The sequence below is a fragment of the Amblyomma americanum genome, chromosome 3, assembly GCF_052857255.1.
Source record: "Amblyomma americanum isolate KBUSLIRL-KWMA chromosome 3, ASM5285725v1, whole genome shotgun sequence".
NCBI lineage: Eukaryota > Metazoa > Arthropoda > Arachnida > Ixodida > Ixodidae > Amblyomma > Amblyomma americanum.
The window spans coordinates 164,751,226-164,772,492 of record NC_135499.1 but is presented as its reverse complement, the minus strand read 5'-3'; the positions used below and the strand labels follow the sequence as shown (position 1 = coordinate 164,772,492).

Genomic DNA, 21,267 nt, shown 5'->3' with positions numbered 1-21,267 from the left:
TTGGTTTCAGACGTGTCTTCAGCTGCCAGTGTGGCAGCGAACTGTTTGGAAGACAAATGTGCCATCACTGCATGGAATTCTCCATATATGGTGCAGTAATAAGACAAAGGGATCCCACCTAGAGAATGTTGTAAAAGCGGGTGTTAACTACGCAAAAAGTAATATTTGGCAGGTCATCCACGCTGCTAGCTGACATACCCGAGAAACTTCGGGCATTGTGAACAGCAATTGCAGCATGATTCTACAGAATTCGGCGACCCTGGTATTCTAGATCTACTACGAAGGAAGACCAAATAACCGCTGCCCTTTATCAGTGCAATAAGTGACTAGGAAACACTGCAACTCTTCATAATTAACTTCTGTGTAGTTGGACAGACTGCATCATGCAAAAAACACGCTCAAAAGTGCCAGACCATTACTGCCACAAGTGAAACAACTATGTATTGCTTAATCCCAGTCCAGTTGCATTATTGTAGTCGCCATGCAACCACACAGAAACCATGCCACATGCATAGCGCGCAGTTCACGACCGGCGCAGGGTACCCAAGATGCCGACGCGAGAGGGAAACAGCAGTGCGGGTTGGTAGAAAGGCTGTCCTCACCCTGAAAGCGTAGGCAAGCAGGCATCCAGGCATGGGGAAGCACCACTATAAACACAAAGGAGTAAAAAGGGAGCTTTCCTCTAGCTCACTCCCTATGGAAAACGGAGTGTGCGAGAGGACAGCTTACTCCCTTTTTACACCCATATAGGCGTATTTGTGTTGGAACGGCAGCTGAGGGCCCAATGGCCGCGTCGGGACTATCTAAACATGCACATGGCTGGAGCGGTGCGTCGACCGTGAAACGAGTCATATGCACGAGTAATATAGAGAGGCGCGGTACATGCTATGCTTGTAGTCGGCGCCCGCCGTCACGTTTTGAGTGTCTGTCCATAAAAAAAAATGGAACTGAATTTCTTTTTAGTGCGTGTTCTTCCCTTCAGTTATGCCTTCAGTCAATTAATTTTTCAAGTAGCCTGTGCGCATCGTCAGTACCACACGATCCTTCTCTGACGTCACATGTGGGCGAAGGTCGCTTGAAGTGGTCTTGTATATCCACACGGTAATTGTCACGCAAGAATTTAACAGTCATTTTGCAAACAACGATAAATGGATCGAGGTTTACACGTTTGTTCACTGCATACTTCGCTGCTTCATTTTTCTTGTGCGGTGTTACCTTTTAACACAAGGGTACCATGTTTTTGTAGTTCTGCAATACACAAAAACCTATTCTAAAATTTTTGCCACTCAGAAACATTGCAATGTGTCTCTGTCCTTCAGCAGTTGCCTGACAATCATATGCAATTAATCTTATAGCTTCTGAAATGGTTTGCATATTTGCTTGAATGTTTATTTTTTAACAAAAAACCAATCAGGAAAGCAACTTTTCATGAATACAAAGCATAAATACTATGCTACAGACCTAAGTCTTTAGCTGCGCCCCCATTCCCCCCTTACAACCTCTGCAATGAGAAGAAAACACCCCCTGCACGTGCAAGTTGCGGTTTCTCGTTCTCAATTTTAGCTGCATACAGCGTGCACCACGACACAGACCTGCTGACAGTGGGTAGTGACTTTCCAATCCCCCACCCCAATAAGAGCTTCAAGACAACAGCTTGCAAGGATGGCAAGCTTGGTGAGTTATTGGTGATTCATGGTAGAAACCAGTGCAGAGAGATGAACACAAAGTGGAAGAAACACCAACACAGCACTGCATATGGTATAAGAAGCACTGCGGGCTGCAAGTTTTGCTGCACCAAAGAATATGTTTATTGGTAACGTTAGCACATACACACTTGTGCATGCACACATGCGCGCACGCACGCACACACACAAAAGCAAACACTTGACATCAGAATGACAAAAGCAAGGCATCAAAAATGCGTTCCAAACACAACTTGACTAATGCAAGTGGCATGACAAACATGGCTCTCGAACCTGCCGTATGCTAATATAAGTAAACGAAATTGCCATAATATCAGAGCAATGGCCTTAAGGCGTAACCCTGCATTTGCGCAAACTCACTTTTTTCAAATGAGGTGCACGGCCTTTGAGTGTGCAAATACAAAACCATAAAAACACAAACCATGCCAATTAATAAGTGCTTGCCAAATGATATAAAAGAGGAATGAAACTCACCACTGCAAGTTTTTCTACAAAGAGAATGTGCATTATTTAAAGGTTGCCTATAATTTAAGCTTCCCTTTTATGCACACATGCACCATCATGCCATGCCTCCAAGGTCTCCATTCATAATTTCCAGGAGTCATAGCTCGGTTTACATGGTCCATGAATTTATTGATCTACAAGTTTAATTTTTTTTTAAAGGCAGTATCATAGCCTGCATTTCTGTATCAAATAGATGACAACTGTTCATACTAGCCTTGAACAAATTGCTCAGCAAATTGAAACATCAAGAAAAAGACACTACCACCCCAACAAACTGCCTCAACAGGTCTTTCGGTCATAATAATCAACATGATCACCAGACTTGAACTCCTGAGCACCAAGAACTTGAACCAGGCGAAGAACTGTGGCCTCTGGTGTCAAAAGCCTGCCCGAATCTCGTGCACCTGGAAGCAAGTATCACAAATGAAAAGCAAGGTAACAGCTTTATTGAGTGTATGTAATCCCATCATCAAGTGATATCATCCGAAATTAATGTCTACAATTTACTGAGTTTCAAGAAAGCAACAATATCTGTTTTACGCAAGTGTAGTATATGGCAAAGACACATCAAGTAGTGTGCATGCTAAGGATTAGATCGAAATGAGAAGCATCCAGCCTTGAAATACAGGAACCCTACTTCAGCTCTTGTCTCTTGTAGGTTACGCAACTTCCAAGAAATTTTTGTACATTACTTAAAGAAAAGTCTGGCCATCAGTAGCCAAGGATTTTGGTACCAAAACATTCATTACAAGCATTTAGTTGAGCAGTATTAACTACGCTGCGAGCAACACAGTGACGCAGAGATAGATGTAGGCAGTTCGGGCAAAAAATGTGCACTAAAACAAGTAATCAGTTTAAAGATTACATGACTTGATTTTTTTGGTTAATCATGTTTGACCAAAGAAAAGACACAGTGCTGGGTGCCTCAAGCAGGCACACTGGCGCATCCTGCAAAGGTGCCTTTGGCTTTGCTCCTTTCCCTCCAGCACCATGCGTTCAGAAGTTCCCAGTCCTGACAGATAAATCACACTGCATACGCAGTTCACAACGTAAGCCCATGAATAGCATTGCATCAAGTAGAAAGTTTATGCCTAGCATTGTAAAAGTTGCATTTGTCATAGCTGACTATCACAGTTGTATCTAGTATCATAAAAAATGATGAACAAAAAATTGGAGGGGATACTAAAGCTCCGCAATAAGGGTATGACAAGAGAGTGTTAATGGGTTAATGCCCATATATGCGGAATTGGTCATTCACGACTTTACATCATAGATCCCTGGGAGTCTTCATACCATTCCTGGTGCAGTGGTGCAGCAGTTAACTGATGTGCCACTACCATGCGATGGCAGGTGCTGCCACCGGTAGGACTAGTGCGACCCAGGTTGCTCTTCCCGAGCAACCTCTCGTGACCAATCATTAATTTAACTGTCACCTGCTATGGTGGTAAGTTTGCTCACTATCCGCTGGGCAGGTTGTGATGACATCACAAGGTCATGTAAACTAGGTGGCCCACCTAGGTTCCTCTCCATGGATTTTTCGCTCACAACGCAGATGCCGGATTTTCTGCGGAATGGAAGCCTTAATGCTATCACATTAAAAATAAGAGGATAAAGTTGTCTGCTTCCAATATACTGACCAGGTGCATATGAATTCCCTTAGCAGCTACCCTGCACATCATCCTTGTTGCCGGAAATGTTTAGCAGCACCTAAAGCAGCAGCACATGTTATTTAGTAGCCCCCTTTATTTCACATCTCCTGGATACTCCAACCAAACTGTATTCACGCCTCTAAGAGCATAAGCATTGCAATCACGACAGATTAAGCACAGCCATCTTTCTGCGTAATGCCAACTTCATGTCATCAACAAACAAAAGTTGCATTATATATTCGGCTTCTTTTCTTTAATTGGCAAATAAGTAAGCTCAATCCTTAAGCAGCTTAACCTCACCGCTATTTATGGCTATTTTAACCTTACTAACAAAAGTGAGGCATTCTTCTGAACTGATAGAATTCATGTTGTAGCACACCAAGTACTAAGTGAGACTGGAGCATGTGACAACTCCTATGTCCATTACTGTTACCATATGCCACTGTAGCAGCTTCCTTTACTCCACGGCGCAACTCGTGATGCATCGCTGTATCCACGGGACCAGGTGAGTAGTGCAGAACAGTCAGCGATGGATCTTCTGCAGCGATGACATTAAGGTACATCTCTCGAGCAGCTTTCCCTGAATTTTGATAATCAAAACAAAAAGTGAGTCTTTGGTTACAAAATATGCATAAACTCACTGTGCCTACTTAGTTCACAAATAATAGCAGAGCAGAAAACAAAAGAAGTTGAAAGAACTGTGCATTACCACACAACCGTACTAGCTCAGTCACCACTTGATAAAATTGCAAAATGAAGTATTTCGTGAATGATCGCAAGCCTTGTGCCTTGCACACACCAGCTGAGCTGGTGGCTCGGTAGGGCTGCACTTTGTTGCAACTGCAACGTGTAGCAGCTGCAACGTGTAGCAGCTGCAACGTGTAGCAGCTGTGTGCAGGGAAGACGTCCGACATTACTGTGGTTATAGAAATCTCCAGCACTGTACATAACTGATGCCACAAGGTCAGGCCGTCCCAAAATGAAGAAGTGCTTTTCACTAAGAAGAGGTCAGGGTTTAGTGCAAAGTGAGAGTTTCGCACAGGGTCCACCACATATCACACGTTGCCTTTTATGGCTGTATTGCAATGACGGCGACATGAAAAATGAGCTGAGTTATCATACTAAAGAAGCAGTGGCAATGCTTACATAACCTCAACCTCAAATAAATACTGAGTGGTCTCCTTTGTTGCTTAACACAACACATATTTAGCTGTGTAAATATGAACTATGACATCTTCTTCAATGTGGACCCTTCTTAATCATTCGTTAGTTTGCTTAATTTTGAGCAAATAGCATTTGTGACATCCTATGTAGCAACTCAAGAGTCCCCTAAGGCATGAGCAGCAAAATTTTGCTTACCAGTGCAATAAAGTGCTGTACCAGCCAGCGCCTTAACAGCCGCAAGTGACGTAATGTTGACAATGACACGAGGTAAGGTAGAACTACTAGGAAACTTTTCAAGAAATGCAGAGGTCAGCGTCATAACTGAAGTCAAGTTGAGGTGAAAGTAATCGTCTATTTCCTTCTCGTCAGTGTAGGCGATTGCATACTTCTGGACATCGCCAAGTGTGGCTGCATTGTGAACCAACACGACCCCATCGGCCCCAGAAATCTTGGCCCATGTTTCCGATATGAGCTTTCTGTAGTCTTTAAAAGTGGCTTTCGAGTGGTCCGTCGTTTTTGCGATGACTTGCACTCCCGGAGCAGCTTCACCAACAAGGCGCTTGGTTTCATCCAGCCGTTCAGAGTTGCGACCGGTGATTACAAATACAGAGTTTTCGGCGACTTCCTTAGAGAAGGCTACCGCTATCGCCCTCCCTATTCCAGCGCTTGCTCCAGTTATTATCACATAATACTTCTTGCCCCAGAAGACGCCTGCACAGCGGCTCTTGGTGTCACCTGTTGATTCAGACATCCAGGAGTTTGAAGCGGTTCGTTGGGGGTTCGGTGCACCGAGGGTACGACAGCGGTTAACTACCGTCGCGTCGACGCTAAAGCATGCTATTTGAGCAAGAGATCTGCGAAGAGCACAACAGCACTTATCGCATGTTTTCGAAGACCTTGAACCCTACCACACGATCTGTTTTTTTTTATGGCCACAGCTACGACCGCAGCAGCGCCTCGCCAGTCTCGTCACAGAATGGCGTGATGGCGCTTTATCGGCGCTTTCACAACACTTCGAGGCTTGTTCGAAACTTCGAAACCACGAAATCTGATTTTAGCAACTCCACCACGAACTGCCTTTTTAAACTAATGCTACAAACTATAGTGTACTAGAATATTCTAGTTCACTATACTACAAACTTTGCAACAGAGCGGATGGAGCCTCATTTGCCCACACGCAGCCAAACACCTTGCATTAACTTTACGCACACAGTCGCCCATGGCCTTCGAGACTTACTCATTTCTCATTTCTGCTCAATTTTATTTTATATTCTCGTGGGTTTACCGTCTCAAAGGTCGCAGGCCATATAAGAAGAAAGCATTTTTTCTTTTTATTCTCATTTTATTTAATTATCATCATCATCGTTTCACTTTCTCGACCGCGGCGCACTCTGCAGCTGAATCCCATCAATGAAACAACAATGGCCGCTGCTTGTTTTTCGAAGCCGTGCAGGTTGTCTGTGTTATCCAGAGCTGTGGAATTCTAACTTTAGCACGCTTAGCTCTCCGTTAATCTTTGTATTGGTGATCTAACTCTCAGTCTCACCCCGATGGCGGCTCCAAAGAGCACACCGAAAGATGCTCAGGTCATGAGCGCAATACTAAAGGACATGGGCATTGGCGAATACGAACCTAGAGTCATAAACCAAATGCTGGAATTCACATACCGTGAGTTGTCACCTTGCGAAGCAGCGAGTTATGGAAAAGTGTCGGAATGTGTGGCCCACCTAATCAGTTACATATTCCATTCTTTATCAGGTTATGTCACGAACATCCTGGACGACGCCAGGCTATTTTCAGCTCATGCTAAGAAGAGAGCTGTTGACGTTGACGACGTGCGCTTGGCTATTCAAATGCAAGCGGACAAGAGTTTCACATCGCCGCCGCCCAGAGACGTACGTTCTTGTCATGATCAACGCGGTAACTAACAAGTTCACCCGCGTGGACGCTGTTTAACCGAGTCTTGTTGCTTGTATGTACTTGCAGCTGCTGATGGAAATCGCGCGCCAGAAAAACAGTACGCCACTGCCACTCATTAAAGCCAATGCTGGTCCCCGTCTGCCTCCAGATAGGTACAGCCTGACCGCTTGTAACTACCGGCTGAAATCGGCGAAGAAGGTAAGCTGAGTGTCGGGCTTAAAGCAACGACCGCACCTTTCTTAATAGAAAATATGTTACATTCCTTCTTTACTAGCAGTTGGTTTGAAATTCTCTTGAAATACTAATGCGTGCTTACTTGCCTGTGGCTGGCGCATTGACGACTCCGCTGAATTACTTCTAGAGCACAATGTTATGAACAAGGATATTGCTTGAGATTTAAAAATCATGTTTCTATTGTTTTGTTAACAAAACATAGCTTTTATGTGTAAGGGAAGATCGTTATGCCTCTCTGTTTGAGGTATTTTGACGGTAGGTTTCATCAACCGCAGCCATCCTGTTTTAAGTAATTCTAAGGTTATGCAGCCAAGTCTTATCCTGTGTGAACTGACCAAATGTTGAAATGAGTGTTTATATAGGCAATGCTGAAAGTCAGCAAAACTAAAACAAGTAGTGCACATTAATGAAAAACATAAAATCCAACACATTTTAGCAGTCTCCACATTTTTTATTTGTAAGCATTTGTTTGTAAACATCATACCCTCACTGCATGGTTGTACACAGGTTGATAAAAATACGTGAAGCCCTGCCAACCTGCCATCATTAACACCAATCTTTCCTTTGAATTGTGCAACTACTATGAGAGAAGTGCTTTTTTCGGTTACTTTTAACGAGAAAGCTAGAACCAGCGATTACTACTTGGAAGAAATCGCACCCATTGGCTATAATTAACTCACCTGTGAAAAGTCTTGGCGACTTCTAAGGCTTGCTTGTGTTGTCTCCTTACTGCGAAGCATTCGCGTGCAAAACTCATGTGTGCTACATGGGTGGAGCAGTGTCTTTCTTCCTTCCGTTTGTTTCAAGAATGCAAGTGCAAAGTTGCCTGTGTGCTACATAGCATCAGTGCTTGTTAGAGATCCCCAGATAGTTTAAATTAATCCGAAGCCCTCCACTGTGTGTGGTGTCCCCGATAGTCCATGTGTCACTTTGGACGTTAAATCTCGCAATTCGCAATTCAGTTCACAAGTACCAATGCAAGCAAGGTGTTCATCTATGTAGGCTGGAACAAGTTTCAAAATTTGTTATGCTGCTTAGAGTATTTGTCGTCATGTCATGTGTTGGCTCAAATTTAAGTGTGTTGGCTTGGTGGAAGTGCGGTTCCGACTGACAAGAGAATAATTGCTATTATTAGCAATCGCCAGAGCACAACATAGAAAAATGTTCATGAATGCTGAACTGGGCAGGTTGGAGAGGATGCATGTTTGCAGCGCTTGTCCGTGTTCCCTTGTTTTCATCCCGTTCTTCTTTCACGCTGGTTTTTTCAAAAATGTTCATTCTGGCACTAGGCTTAAACTTAAGACCACTGTATCTGCCAGGCATCACTTTGTTGGGCTAACGAGGCTGGATGGCTAACAGTTGGCAGGAAAAAGCTGAATAGATGAACAAATCAGTAATGTTTGTCTACTGTGTTTTGAGTAATATCCCAAGATGTAGAGTCCAAATAGGGAAATGAATGCTGTTATCCACCTTGGTGGAGTTTTCCCAAGTGCTTTATACTATTTTTGGTTTATACCAGAGCCAATGTAAACAAAGCAGCTACCATCAGTGTCACTTTTTTTGGCTGCAGTGTGCTTCTGAATGCTTTCTGCAAATGGTAGTGGGGATAGTGGGAGCCACTCATAGTAAAAGCAACACCAGACTGTAGCGTCCAAAATTTAAGAGTACGGGCACCGTTTTAGGGCTTCGAAGAAGGTAGAATTGGTTATTATAGCACTTTTTGGCCAGCATTGAAGTGAAATTTCTTCCTACTGCATCTCATTGTTTGCCCCAAAATTTAAAACAAGGAGGGCCACCAAAACAATTTTTATGTGCCTTTTTAACAGCCAAGGATCCAGGTTGGCCTGCCGCCACAGCTTGGACTAACTTCTATGCAAGGAAACAGTGTTGCAGGTGAGCAAATTGTACTTTGGACATTTTACGTGTCATTCTTTTATTTGGCTAAAGATTTTGCTTCAACTTGGCTAGCATGCATTGTTCTAGTAGCCTGCAAAACATGAAGTATGAGCAGCCCTTTGAGCTAAAGTCATGTTACCATATGTAAGCATGTCTTAGTCAGAATCTAAGCGAAGAGATAGAAAAACACTAAAGTAGTTGGAAACTCCTTCGAGTTTTGTTTTTTAGACTCAGATTTAACCAGCCAAAGAGGGTAGTGAGTGTGTTATGCCTGTGGTCTTGTTTTTGCCTTTGCAGTAACTTGTTTGTGTGGCCAAACGCATGCCAGTAAATGGCATGCCAAGGACGCCTCATGTCTTTCTTACAGGCCTACCGAAAGTTGCACCAGCACTGAGCCTGAGCAGCAAGACTGGTGCCACACTGGCTGTGGTCAGCAAGCCAGCATCTGCGCCAACGGTAACAATTGTGTCCCGTCCCACCACAGCCAACAAGACGCATCCGACTCCCATTATCAAACTCTCTCAACGTGAGTGCTCTTACGCAAAATTTCTGATCAAAGAAAATGTATCTACTAGTTCTGTTCTACATTGATTGTTGGTCTGGCCCCAGCGTGATTTCTATAACTGAACCAAACTGTTTTTTTTCCTTGTCTATAGTTTGTTGGACATTGTTGTGCTAAATATAACTGGTAAACAGTAACCTTATCATAATGCAAATTACTTGCCATACTTAATAAGAAATTTCATCAAAAAGGAAATTGAAATTTTTCTGCAGTGATGGTGCATTCTACGAACTCTGGTAGCAACTTATCTGCAGTGACAAATATGCAGCTGGGAATGTAGTTAGTCGCCGCTCATTTTGTAGAACTTCCACAAAATATGTAGCAGCAACAAGGGCCATGGACATGCATTAGATGTTAACGACATGAGTGCTCTTGGACACTTAAAGGTGCTCACCTTGATGTTTTTTTTAGACGGCTACAAAAACTGGCATGGCACTTCATGCAGCCAGGGCTAGCTTACCGAGGAAGTTTTAGAATGTCTAAATACTCTTCTCCTCCTTTGATTTTGCACTGTTTTGTCCTAATTTCTGTTATTCTGAACAAATACAGTTCAGCCTAAATAATAGACATCAGCATTAGAATTTCTTTTATTTTGTTGATGTGTTCAGGAGGAGGAGGTCCCATAGTCGGAGACTGAATCAGGACCTCCTGTACATAGTGGACATGAAAGTGTTCAAAACAAAACGCAGCATTGACAAAAGGTTAACAAAGAACACAATAGCAATTATAAGCCCAGTACATGATGCATAAATCCCCACATTTCTTACAAATAGTCGGGAGGATTACAACATTGCACTAGATTATATGTCAATACAAAAAAAAGAACAGGCAGAAATGTAATGTATGAGACTCAAGCATACAACAGAAGCAGCATAAAGACTCTAGAAAGAAAGACTCTAGGACGTTATCACATTGTACCTTGATATTAAGAAATTCTTGAGCTCTGAGCTAAGCCTCTGTATTTTAAATTGTTTTACGGTAGATAGTAGTGTATTACAAAAAGAAAACGATGGGAAATGAACTTTTTTATATATATTTAGTCCATACCTTGGGCAAAATTAGGTTGTGATTTACTGCAAATCTTGTTCTGTTTGCATTGAAGAGGAATTCATTAGTATTGAGGGCCACAGTAATCTGATTATGTGTCAGTAACGAATGCAGAGTGAATAAAAGAAATTTGGTCTTACTGTGGTTCACTTTTAGCTGATTTAGTTGACACCAAATGAAAGTGTTGGTGAGGTCGTAGTTCACATCGCTAACTAGAGAAGTGATACAGTTATTGGAGCTTAAGATTACTTGAAGATGTTATGAAAATGACACGACAAATGAGGACAAAAGTAGAACACACAGGACAGGGCCAGCTTTTGCCCTCCTCATCGCGCCGTTTTCATTACATCTTGAAGCACGAACCAACTAGTCCAAGCAAGAGTTTTACCTATGATTACGGTGTCATCCACGTATAGCATGCAATTAATGGATATGAGACAGTTAGGCAGGTCATTAATGTAAATTAAAAAGAGAAGCAGTACTACTATAGAAGTACGCCTATATTAGTTGTTACCTTTGAGTAAACACCTGAAATAGTTACTACCTGATCTCGATCTTGTAAATAATTGTGCAGTAATTAAAGGTGGTCCTGTGATTCCTATTTCTTCGATTGTAATTAAAAGGATGGAGCGGGTAATTGTATTGAACACTTTAGATAAATATGTGAATACTGAACCAGCACGTTCCTTATCTTTTGTCACCTTTTTTAGTTGCTCTATTAGAAACATAAGTGCCAGATCAGTTGCATAGTTGAATAGAAGGTTTTTGTAATGAGCACAGTTTGAGAAGGGCAGTTAAACTAAAAAAAAAAAAGATGGGATAAGGGTCTGCAATATAGTTTTGTAAAGCACCTCCTTCTGACGGGCTTACAAAATTAGATAAGTGTTCAGTTAGTGTGCTTGAACCACTGTGAGTGTATTGTGTTGGAAAGGGTGTCAAGCATTCATAGCCAAAATGATTGGAATAATTAACATATCTAGAGGATGAGATATCATGAAGGTTAATGATATCACCCATAATTATAACATTGTAATTTTCAAATGATAGTGTTTCTATGACATGTTCAAGGGTGTTGCAAAAGTCAGTAGTTGAAGATGACAGTGATTGATAGATACCACCCAAAAATTAAATTTTTGCCATCAATGTTCAGAAAGAAAGGATCAATTTTTAACCAGACTGGTCCACAGTCAACAATACTAAATTCGAGATCCTGTCTGTGGTTGTATGTGATATTAGGTCATACAAAAGTGACCACTCGCCCATGAGAACTCAACAGTAGCAACTTAGTGTCCTAGAGGTGTTGGTGTTGATTTGTCTGCTTTTTGATTTTTCAACGTCTAATTTTGCCATTTACTTGTTCATTATCCTAATCTCTGGGCAGCGGTTCAAAACACGCAAGGTGAAATTGCATTGAGTAGTCACCTGTGGTATCTACTTGGAAGCAAAATTAAGAGTGTTGCAGAGTCCCCCATAGGCACGTATATTTGTGTTGCCAGTATTGACGGGGCTACAGTGGCATCCACGTATCATCCTTGCATATGGCATCCAGTCTCGAAAATGTATTGTGCATGTGCGCACACAATGGGCCCATTCGTTTGTCGATAGCCTTTCATTTGTTGCATGCCATCATTTTTGTATCACTGCTGGTTGAATAGCAATGTTGTACTCCTCGATGGTGTTAAATTGGGAGCTACCTACTGTTTTTCTGATGACTGCAGGTCCGCCTCTCACTGTAAGTGCACCAGTGTCGTCGTCTGCAGTACCCACACCGATTGTGCAAGTAAGCGCTGCTCCACAGCCTGTGCTTCCAGCTGCCACAACAGCTGCAACAGTGGCCACAACGCCCGAAACTGTCACTACCACAGCTGCCGTCACTGCCACTACCACAGAGCCTGCATCTCAGCCACCTATGCCTCAGCCAATCATCAATATTAAAAGTGAGCCATCCACTGAACTCAATGAGAAGAAAAGGAAACGTGAAGAGGATGATGAATATGATGCAAACCAATAAATGTTGAATGCTGTGTGTTGCCTTTGCATGTTTTTGTGTCGCACAATGCAGAGCTGCATGCTTTGAAGGCACTATATGTTGATGGCTCAGTAGTGTTAGGCTCAGCAGCGATGAAAAACTGACAAGAAAAATAGCTAATAACGAAAAAAAAATTGTGTTTTTATTTGGCTGGAAAACTGTTTCTGTTCCGCAAAATGCGCAGGGGGCTTACAACTTTGGCTGTACCATTTTAACAGTGTTTAACTACAAACAAAATTTGTTGCAGGTGATTCAGAAATGAATCGGTGTACTGATGAAACAAAATTTGAAAATAATTTTTTAAAATTTAATGCTTTTAAAAGGCCTCATACGTTGATTGCGTTCGACTAAATATTATTGCAACAAGTACAGCGCAGCGTGAGCTTTTTACATACGAGTTAGCGGGATGGGCTGCTGGGCAGGTTGGTTTATTTCGAGTATGGCAAGTTGGCCCTCGCATAAGGGACGTTCACAAGAGAGGCAACACAGGACGAGCGTGCCATACTAGCTTTACATGTTTACAGTAGCTGGAAAACCGCTTTTAGCTGTGATAAATACATACCGTCTTGGTAAAAAAGTCTTAAGGCCAAAGGCTTTTCATTTCAGCCGCATAACAGAGCCACCGTGGCACTATTAAACACCGAATGACCTTGAAATGCTAGCAAAAGGCTTCTTGCGGTAGGGAAGCTTCCTGCTTGACTTATGCTTTGAAAGATCCTCTACACGGAGCATTCTGAGAACATTCATTTCACAGCAGCTGAACGCTGCCAAGACTGCCTGTTGAACCCGGTTACATTGCCTTCAATAGTCTTCTGTACACATTGCGGAATTTCCCTGCAGAGATTTGCCTGCTTCATGATATATAGTCAACTTTGCAAAGACCGTTCATTTTCACGAAAGGAAAGGCGCACAACCGGCTCTGTGGGTTAGTGGAGACCTCAATCTCGCTTTCGCTTTGTATATCCTGGATTAGCTGGGCTAATCCACATTAATTTTTATCTTTGATGCTCTAATCATCTCGCATGTCTGAAACGCCTACATAGGGGCACAAAGCAAAAATAATACTTTATATATAGCATGCGCTAGCTTAGCAAACCTACCTTGAAAGACAGGCACAGAGAAAAGGAAGCTTTTTTACACGCAAAATGTAGAGCCGGAATCAACCAGATGCACATGCACCATCATTAGCCATTTACGGCGAGAGATGCATCTATACAGCTTTTTACAGGCGTGGATATGTTTCTTATAACTCTTGCACATCTCCCACCAAAAACTTCTAATTTAAAACCCGACAGTTCGGAGCAGGGGCCGTATTCCGAGTTTGTGTCATAATAAAAAGCGTCAATCTGCCGCAGCGGCCACACCTGATTGGTCAAAACACCGGAAGTGGATGTTGGTTCGGTTTCGACTGTGAGCGGCGGCAGGATGTCACTGCGTCACGGTTGCTGCAGCAAAGCATCCAGCGGCACTATTGCTCTTTGCCGAGAAATGGAACGCGACCAGTACGACAGAAAAATTCAGCCACAAGTTTAGTTGTGCATCGCATTGCACTGTAAAGGGTAATATCAAAGCTGCTTTATTTACCCAATGGACTTCGACAAATAGAAACAATACTTCAGATACTCTCTTCTGCACCGTAAAGGCCGGGGGTGTACTTAAAGAGGAAAATACTGCACGCAGCTACGCATGGCTTTTCAGTGACAGTCGATCACTAATGGTAAATAAAAGACAGCTAGCTTGTTCTCACAACACGGCGTTTTACATTTACCTTGAAGGTAAAAAGATAGGGAAATAAAAATTTGTGGCATGCACTCACTCGCTGCACAATGCGCGCTCCGTGCCATGCTGAACCAAGACGATGTGACGACTTGTCTGCAACATCACTCAACGTAAGTTGGTGCTATGATCGGGCTGTGGTGCAGACGGTAATTTGTTTTTCGTTCCTTTTATGCATTCACTGCAAGAACAACAAGATGCCGTGTTTAGGTATTTAATTTTTCTGCAGTAAATAAATAAAAAGAATCAGCTAAAAAATCTTGCGGTGTTTCTTTTCATATATATGTTGGGGAGACTTCGCAGACGAAGGTTTCATAGATTAGCCATGGTACGAAGCGCATGCATGCCCACACTGACGCCTGAAAACTAACTTGCCAGGTAACTCGCGAGCTCAATGCAAGACCACACCACCACGGCTATCGAGAACACTAAGAAACACCGAAAAACCGCGTATGGCATGTCGAACGCGTCGGTGCAGTAACGCGTCGCTGGCGACTGACCATCCGTGCACATGAGTGGTTTCACGCTGCCAGGCATTACACACGATCATGATGCAGGACACTTCTACATCTAATAGAAAGTTCTAGAATAGGAAATGCGCGTTTGCGTGCTGTAAACTACAGTAAACGCAAGCATTCTGCGAGACATTATGGTTGATGTTGCGTCATTCAACGCACATAGACTAGATGACTCCAGTGATAACGGCACCATCTGGTATGAATGAAGAGAACAATTTCTATAACAAACCGATGCGTGTTAGGCATAGGAGCTACCGAATCGCCCAACGAAATAAAAAACAGGCCAGATTTATCGTCCGTCCAATTTGTTACAGGCAAGATAAGACGAAGTGGAAAACCCGTACCCTGTTTATAGACAGTTCATGTCCCGAATAACGCAGTAACACCAATGAGTTCACTTCGAATCGAGAGGCTCCACCCGAGAGCATTATTATTATAAGGAAAACAACAAAACTAGCTTGAAACGCGTGCTGTTGTAAACACCAACACATATGTTCACTTCGTGATTAATTTGCATTCTGTTTTCAGCAAAAGCTAGGGTTTAAGGAAAAGTTTAGTGCACTCAAGACGAACAAGAACGTAGAAAAGACAACACAGCTCAGATGTCGATCCTTCAGAAGCTAGGCTTTGTTTGCATCACTATGTTTAATCCTGTGAGGAGACGCATGGTTGTATCCAGAACATTCTTTATTAAAATTCAAGCATCAGACTGCAGTAATTGTTATACACGTTACTCTAGAAATATGCAATAGATATATACAATACTTAATGCAATACAAGCACCATAAAAATGCACTAGAATACAGATGAAAATTACCAACTGTAATTACAGAACATTATTTGAAAATATTTTCGTTCAAGGTAAGACAAGGAAGGATGACACCAAATAAACGTGGCACTATCAAAAACAACAAAAATACAGTTCTTTATAAGCACGCTAAATATCACAAGAACAATAAACAAGAGACGAACAATGAAGATTTGCATATCTTGAATTACACTGCTCAGCGTTTCATTGGCAACATGGAGGCTGGGAGGCGACACAGTAAACTTATTGGAATTATTCATGTATAGTGCAAACAGTCCTCTTTTAAAATGGCATCTTTTGCGCCTTCGCTTTGGCGAAATCAGATATAGTCTGTTCAAAGGATAGATCACGGAGGAGGTCACTTTCAATGGACATGATAGCAAGCGAGTTCACCTTGTCCTCAAGGAGGCTTGAACGAAGGTGATTTTTTACCCGCGACAACTTGGAAAACGATCGTTTGGTCTCACAGCTTGCCACGGGTATGCTTAAGTGCATTCGCAAAGCAATAGAAAGGTTCGGAAACACATCAGTAAGCTTTCTTTCGTGCAGCAACTTCATTATTCCCAGTGGACTCGTGTCCTGGCACACAGAGTTGTGCAGAAAGTTCGCAAACTGAACGATTTCAGCGGAAAAATGCTGGCTCCAAATCATTTTTGTAGGTTTTCACCAACTTCTCAGCCTTCTGTGCCAGAGAGGCCTCGCTCCCAACTTCTGTCAACAATTTTAAGAATCCGAACCTTTCGCAGAGTTCAGTGTAGGCAGCCTTTTGCACTCGCAAAGCAGAGCCTAGACTTTCAAGTACAACGTTGTAGATCTGTACGATAAAGTTTTTTCTACCTTGTAGCGCACTATCGCTTTTTTCCATCCGGGTGCTTACTCAAAACGATGCGTTTGCCCTCATCCTGATAACACTGATTGGTACTTAGCGTGCATGCTCTCTCTTCGAAGGTATCAAAGAGAGGTCACAAAGAATTAACAAAGCCTTCTAGAGAGCTCAGCAGGCCTACAGCAGTTGAAATGTCTAGGCCTGGTTTCTGAAGTGCTACGCTCGTTTTGTCAAAGCGCTCCAAGATTTCACTCCAGAAAATCGCCATGAATGCAGTCTCTAGTTTCGTCATTTTCTTGAAGAAAGAGTGTGCTTCATTCCTAGTGTCACCGTTTTCTTCCTCGTTCTTTGGTATAGCTTCAAGGCAACACAAGACTGCATTGAAGTTTTTTAGAATGGCCTTACATGATTCAGCCTGCCTTGACCACCTGGTCTCAGAGAGACTTTTCAAAACAAGCTGCTGGCCAGTTCCGCCCATGCTGTCCATCGCTTAGGTGAGGCAGCAAAGAACACATACAGTCTCTGAATTACAGTGAAAAATTTGACTGCCTCAAGGCAACTGTCAACGCTACACGCGCCGACTAAGTTCAGTGAATGACCTGCACACGGGACGTAGACTGCCAATTCGTTCAGGTGTTTCATTTGAGCTTGCAGTCCTTTGTATTTTCCTGACATATTACTCGCATTATCATAAGCTTGGCCCCTGCAATCATCAATTGAGATGCCATTGGTCGTCAAGAGGGACATCAAGGTATCGAAAAGATACAAGCTGGTATGCGATTCAATTGGAACAAATCCAAGAAAGCACCCGTACACTTTCTCATTTAAATAGTATCGTAAAACAACTGACAGCTGATCAACGTGAGTAAGGTCTGGAGTCGAATCAACAATTAAAGACAAGTATTTTGCGCGTTTCACTTCGTCAAGGAGACGTTCCTTGACAGCCTTTGCCATATGCTCGATAAATTCATCACAAATGGTTTTTGACAGATACGATGGGTGACCTTTTCCCTTGTTCCCGTAGCGTTTGCTGTGCTCCTCTAGAAAGAGATCAAACTTGGCAATGGCCTCAAGCACTCAAATATAATTGCCATTTCTCGGTGAATTAAAAATCTCCTCACTGCCCCTTAAAGCTAGGTTGCGCTCAGCTAGAAGCTTAACTACAACGACTACGCGCTTCAACACCTCTGTCCAGTAAGCGCTCAGTGACAATTGTCAATTGTGCTGCTCGAGTTAGAGTGGGCGAGCCATACTGGCACGCAGTTCCGGTGCTCGGCGCTGTTTTCATGTGCGCAAACTTTTTCTTCTGCTCTTTTCCAATCAGAAAAGCCGGGCGTGGTGAAAGCACTAGAGTTGCTTGAAATCGAAAATAGTTTGCACATGAAACAATAAACGGAACCTTTGGACTCAGAGTACATTAACCATGCAGTGTCGCTCGTACGCCTCCCCATTTACAGCCTTTCGCACGAAAAGATGAGGTCACATATATCGTTTCTGAGTTTTGTATTGCCTTTCGGAAGACGGAAAGTTTTCTGCCCGATTTTGAAAATACAATGGCCCTTTCTCAAAGCATACACTCCGAAAGCTTTCAGTAATAACGTCCGGCCACTTAGCAGGGTCACTTCGGAGAATCTCGCAACGTACCTCTTGCTGCGGGGGTGTCTGTACTTCTCTGTTGCTGCAACGAGAAGCCGTCTCATTCGTCCTCTCCCGGCACACTTTGTGGGTGGGAACATGATTATTTGAAGCCAAACTAACAGGAAACAAGCGAGTAAGTTCTTGGAGTGTTGTTTCCTGGCGCTAGAAGGAGGCTCATCGGGGAGGTTTGGCACCTGTTGATCAGCAGTAGTAGAAATTGGGCGTGGTGGACCGGACACCTGGAACCCTGTGGCAGGGGTCCGGCCGAGTAGCATAGACGTTGCTGACTCAAGAACAGGACAAGGCTCGGTTAGCGTCGGTTGCTCAGAAATATGGACGACCGAGGTTGGCACCGTTTTCACAGGATCCAGACAACCAAGGTGAGTCAAACCTTCCTTCTTGCCAGGAAACCGTGGTGATGGAGTTGGGAAGTCCTCCACAGAAGCACAGTCAAGCCGGTACTATTGCGAGTTTGACACGGACTCTGGGTAGAGCGATCATACTGCTCCGCGGAAGCTGCATTCAATAGGTACTTTGTCATCTTTGGTAGCTTCTTTTCACGCTCTTATCTTTCTAACTTCGCCTTTCGTTTAGACGCACCAATTTGATGCTTCCGACCGAGCATTTTCGCATTAATGGGTGCTAATTGTTCACCGCACCGGGCACTTCGTCAGTCCGACACGACCGCAGGTGTCCAACGGTGGCCATCCCGATGACTGGCGCACGCTGCCTGGATGGTCCGTGGCTGGCCGAGAGTGGTGCGTCACTCGGGAGCTCCTGAGCGGGCGGGCTTATGCAAGCTTAACCGGCGGCTCGGGGCTAAATCGCAGCCCGCGATCAACTTCCTTTCACAGACGCGCGCCGTGTCTGTCTGTTAATAGCGCCAAAACAAGCGTTCACATACGCATAGAGTTCCTTGTACAAATTCCCTCCGTACAAACTCACTCCTTCTCCCGTTCCGGTCTCGTCTTCCTATTGGCTAGGAGCAATAGTCTGTTCTGGGAGGTTCTTGATTTTTCTTTCGCCCCGTCGACGCCGAGCGCAAGAACGAAGGAGGGAGGGCGACACCTAGCGCGGGCGAAGTTACGCGCCCTCCGTCGCCTCCGAGTTATCGTTTTCTACTTTGCGGTAAGTTCGGCGGCCAGTCTGACCTACTTTTTCCGTTGAGCGCGCGCGAGGGTGCGCAGCCACTAGGCAGGAATGGGCCTTGGAGACAGGCCTTTGTGTCCAGCTCTCCAAATTCCCCCTTCACTCTTCCACAACCCTAGCCCGAACAGTGCACATTCCATGCCCCACGGCACGCGGACAAAAGCACGCGTGACGTCTTCTTTCCTTTCCTGCCTAGACTCTGCCATCAGACTCATCATCATCTGCTATCGGACTCATCTTCCCCCGCACAAATTACCATCACGGTGAAGAAAAGTCGAATGGGAGGCACTGTTGGCTACTGCAGCACATCCTTTCAATGAGAAGGACAGCGGCGGAACTATTGGAGAGGTGGACGGTGGCGTGGTGGTGACGAGGGCAAGGGAGATTTAGGTCCTCATCTCACATTACATGTTATAGGTGTTTCGCCCTGGCCGCTCCTCTCCAGACAGCACTGGACAGATGGACTGACAGGAAACCACGAAAACTCCTCCAAGAAAAACGCACCTCGATACGTAAGAAAGAGGGCCCCGCCTGGATGGCGGGGGATTACTGTTTTTGCAGCTCGACAAGCTCTCCCCAAATGATCGGGCTAAACGCGTGCTGTTACATTAGGCGGGGGGCCCCGTCTGCTCGTTCTGGTTTCTCGCTTCATACATGTCGCTCGAAGTTCCGTTGCCCATGGTTCCATATACTAAGCAGGTTAGAATAAATGGGCCCCCTTCTCCTACTGTCCGAGGTGAGGCCCTGGGCTGCAGCCCCCCCACCCCGATCCAGCGCTGCCGAGGATGCGGAGAGCTTGCATTGGAACGCCACCACTTGTGTAAGCTCAGTAGGTGGCCTGTGAGTCTGGGACGATATATGTGATCTTGAAGAATGGTCGTCACTCAGTTTAATGGTGAGGGCGATAGCGATTGCTTCAGCGGCGGTGGGGTCTTGTGCCCGAACGGAAGTGGCCAGGTACAGTCTGCTGCAGCGCAGGCGTATGTTTGTGGGTGGGCATATAGAGGCAATATCCTCGTAGGTGGCTACGGTGTAATATCCATACTCCTTGCGAAGATGTCAAAGGCGCTCCTGTCTTCGGCCGTTTGAAGTTCGCGGTGCATGAGATGCGGGTATAGGGTCAAGGTAGAGATGGATGCAGATGTCAGTGGAGAGTGCGTCCGTAAGGACAAGGGTTGGAAGCCTGGGGGTCACCAATGTGGCGGAGAATGGCTCTGCCCGCTGCGGTGGTGAGCATATGAGTGCATTGGGAGTTGAGGACTGCATCACGGAGTTCTTCTAATTGGCTGTGAATGCCCAGGGCGAGCAGGCTGGCTGTGGACGTGCACAGTGGAAGGCCGAGAGCACTCTTGTAGAGGGTGCATATTAGGACGCCGATCTAATTCAGGGTATACAGTGCCTGTGAGTTGATGATATGGGAGGCCATATATTGTATGCGGCTGATGGCGAGGGCCGTGATCAAACGAGTGATGTCTTGCTCACGCATGCCCTTGCAGTGCTTTGCTATGCGGCGAATCACGCGGGCTCGATGTACGAAGAATAGTGATGGTTTGGACAGGTTTGCCGTCATGCTGGATCCAGAGACCTAGGACTCACACAAGCGGCGGGCGCTCCTCGGTGGGACAATTGTGAATTTGTAGGCAGATAGTACCGGGTGACCTTTAGAGGTGTCCGTGAATACGAAGTAGTTCAGATTTCTTCGGGACACATCGCAAGCCGTTTTGCGTGACAAATGTCTCGACCGTGTAACTGGCATTTTGCGGGGCTGCCTCGTTATTCGCGAGGAAGCCGTGGGTGCACCAGAGGGTGACATCGTCGGCATACATGGTGTAGCCGATGTACTC

General features: G+C 44.4%; 2 protein-coding genes across 3 annotated transcripts; one reads left to right on the top strand and one right to left on the bottom strand.

Moving 5' to 3' along the window:
- Nucleotides 1-1,784: 1,784 nt before the first annotated feature.
- LOC144125354 (sepiapterin reductase-like) lies at nt 1,785-6,121 on the bottom strand. Its single transcript, XM_077658662.1, has 3 exons — nt 5,216-6,121; nt 4,290-4,436; nt 1,785-2,611 (listed from the first exon to the last, which is right to left on the bottom strand). Exons 1-3 carry the CDS (start codon nt 5,769-5,771, stop codon nt 2,487-2,489), a joined length of 828 nt encoding a protein of 275 aa, XP_077514788.1. The 5' UTR covers nt 5,772-6,121; the 3' UTR covers nt 1,785-2,486.
- A 302-nt stretch (nt 6,122-6,423) lies between these two features.
- Nucleotides 6,424-12,703, top strand: LOC144125353 (transcription initiation factor TFIID subunit 9-like). Of its 2 annotated transcripts, none has more exons than XM_077658661.1 (6): nt 6,424-6,688; nt 6,779-6,915; nt 7,007-7,138; nt 9,001-9,067; nt 9,438-9,596; nt 12,398-12,703. In XM_077658661.1, the coding sequence occupies exons 1-6, from the start codon at nt 6,571-6,573 to the stop codon at nt 12,688-12,690; spliced, it is 906 nt and encodes a 301-aa protein (XP_077514787.1). In that variant the 5' UTR covers nt 6,424-6,570; the 3' UTR covers nt 12,691-12,703. The 2 variants fall into 2 exon arrangements, with proteins under 2 accessions (XP_077514787.1, XP_077514786.1); XM_077658660.1 differs by having other exon boundaries at nt 6,432-6,688; nt 9,399-9,596.
- The last annotated feature ends 8,564 nt before the right edge of the window (nt 12,704-21,267 follow it).

Coding starts and splice junctions, on each gene's coding strand:
- LOC144125354 (XM_077658662.1), bottom strand. CDS start 5,771: ATGTCTGAATCAACAGGTGACACCAAGAGCCGCTGTGCAGGCGTCTTC. Junction 4,437..5,215: donor TACAGCACTTTATTGCACTG/GTAAGCAAAATT, acceptor ATCAAAATTCAG/GGAAAGCTGCTCGAGAGATG. Junction 2,612..4,289: donor AGCTGCTACAGTGGCATATG/GTAACAGTAATG, acceptor ACTTGCTTCCAG/GTGCACGAGATTCGGGCAGG.
- LOC144125353 (XM_077658660.1), top strand. CDS start 6,571: ATGGCGGCTCCAAAGAGCACACCGAAAGATGCTCAGGTCATGAGCGCA. Junction 9,068..9,398: donor GCAAGGAAACAGTGTTGCAG/GTGAGCAAATTG, acceptor AACGCATGCCAG/TAAATGGCATGCCAAGGACG. Junction 9,597..12,397: donor CATTATCAAACTCTCTCAAC/GTGAGTGCTCTT, acceptor TGATGACTGCAG/GTCCGCCTCTCACTGTAAGT.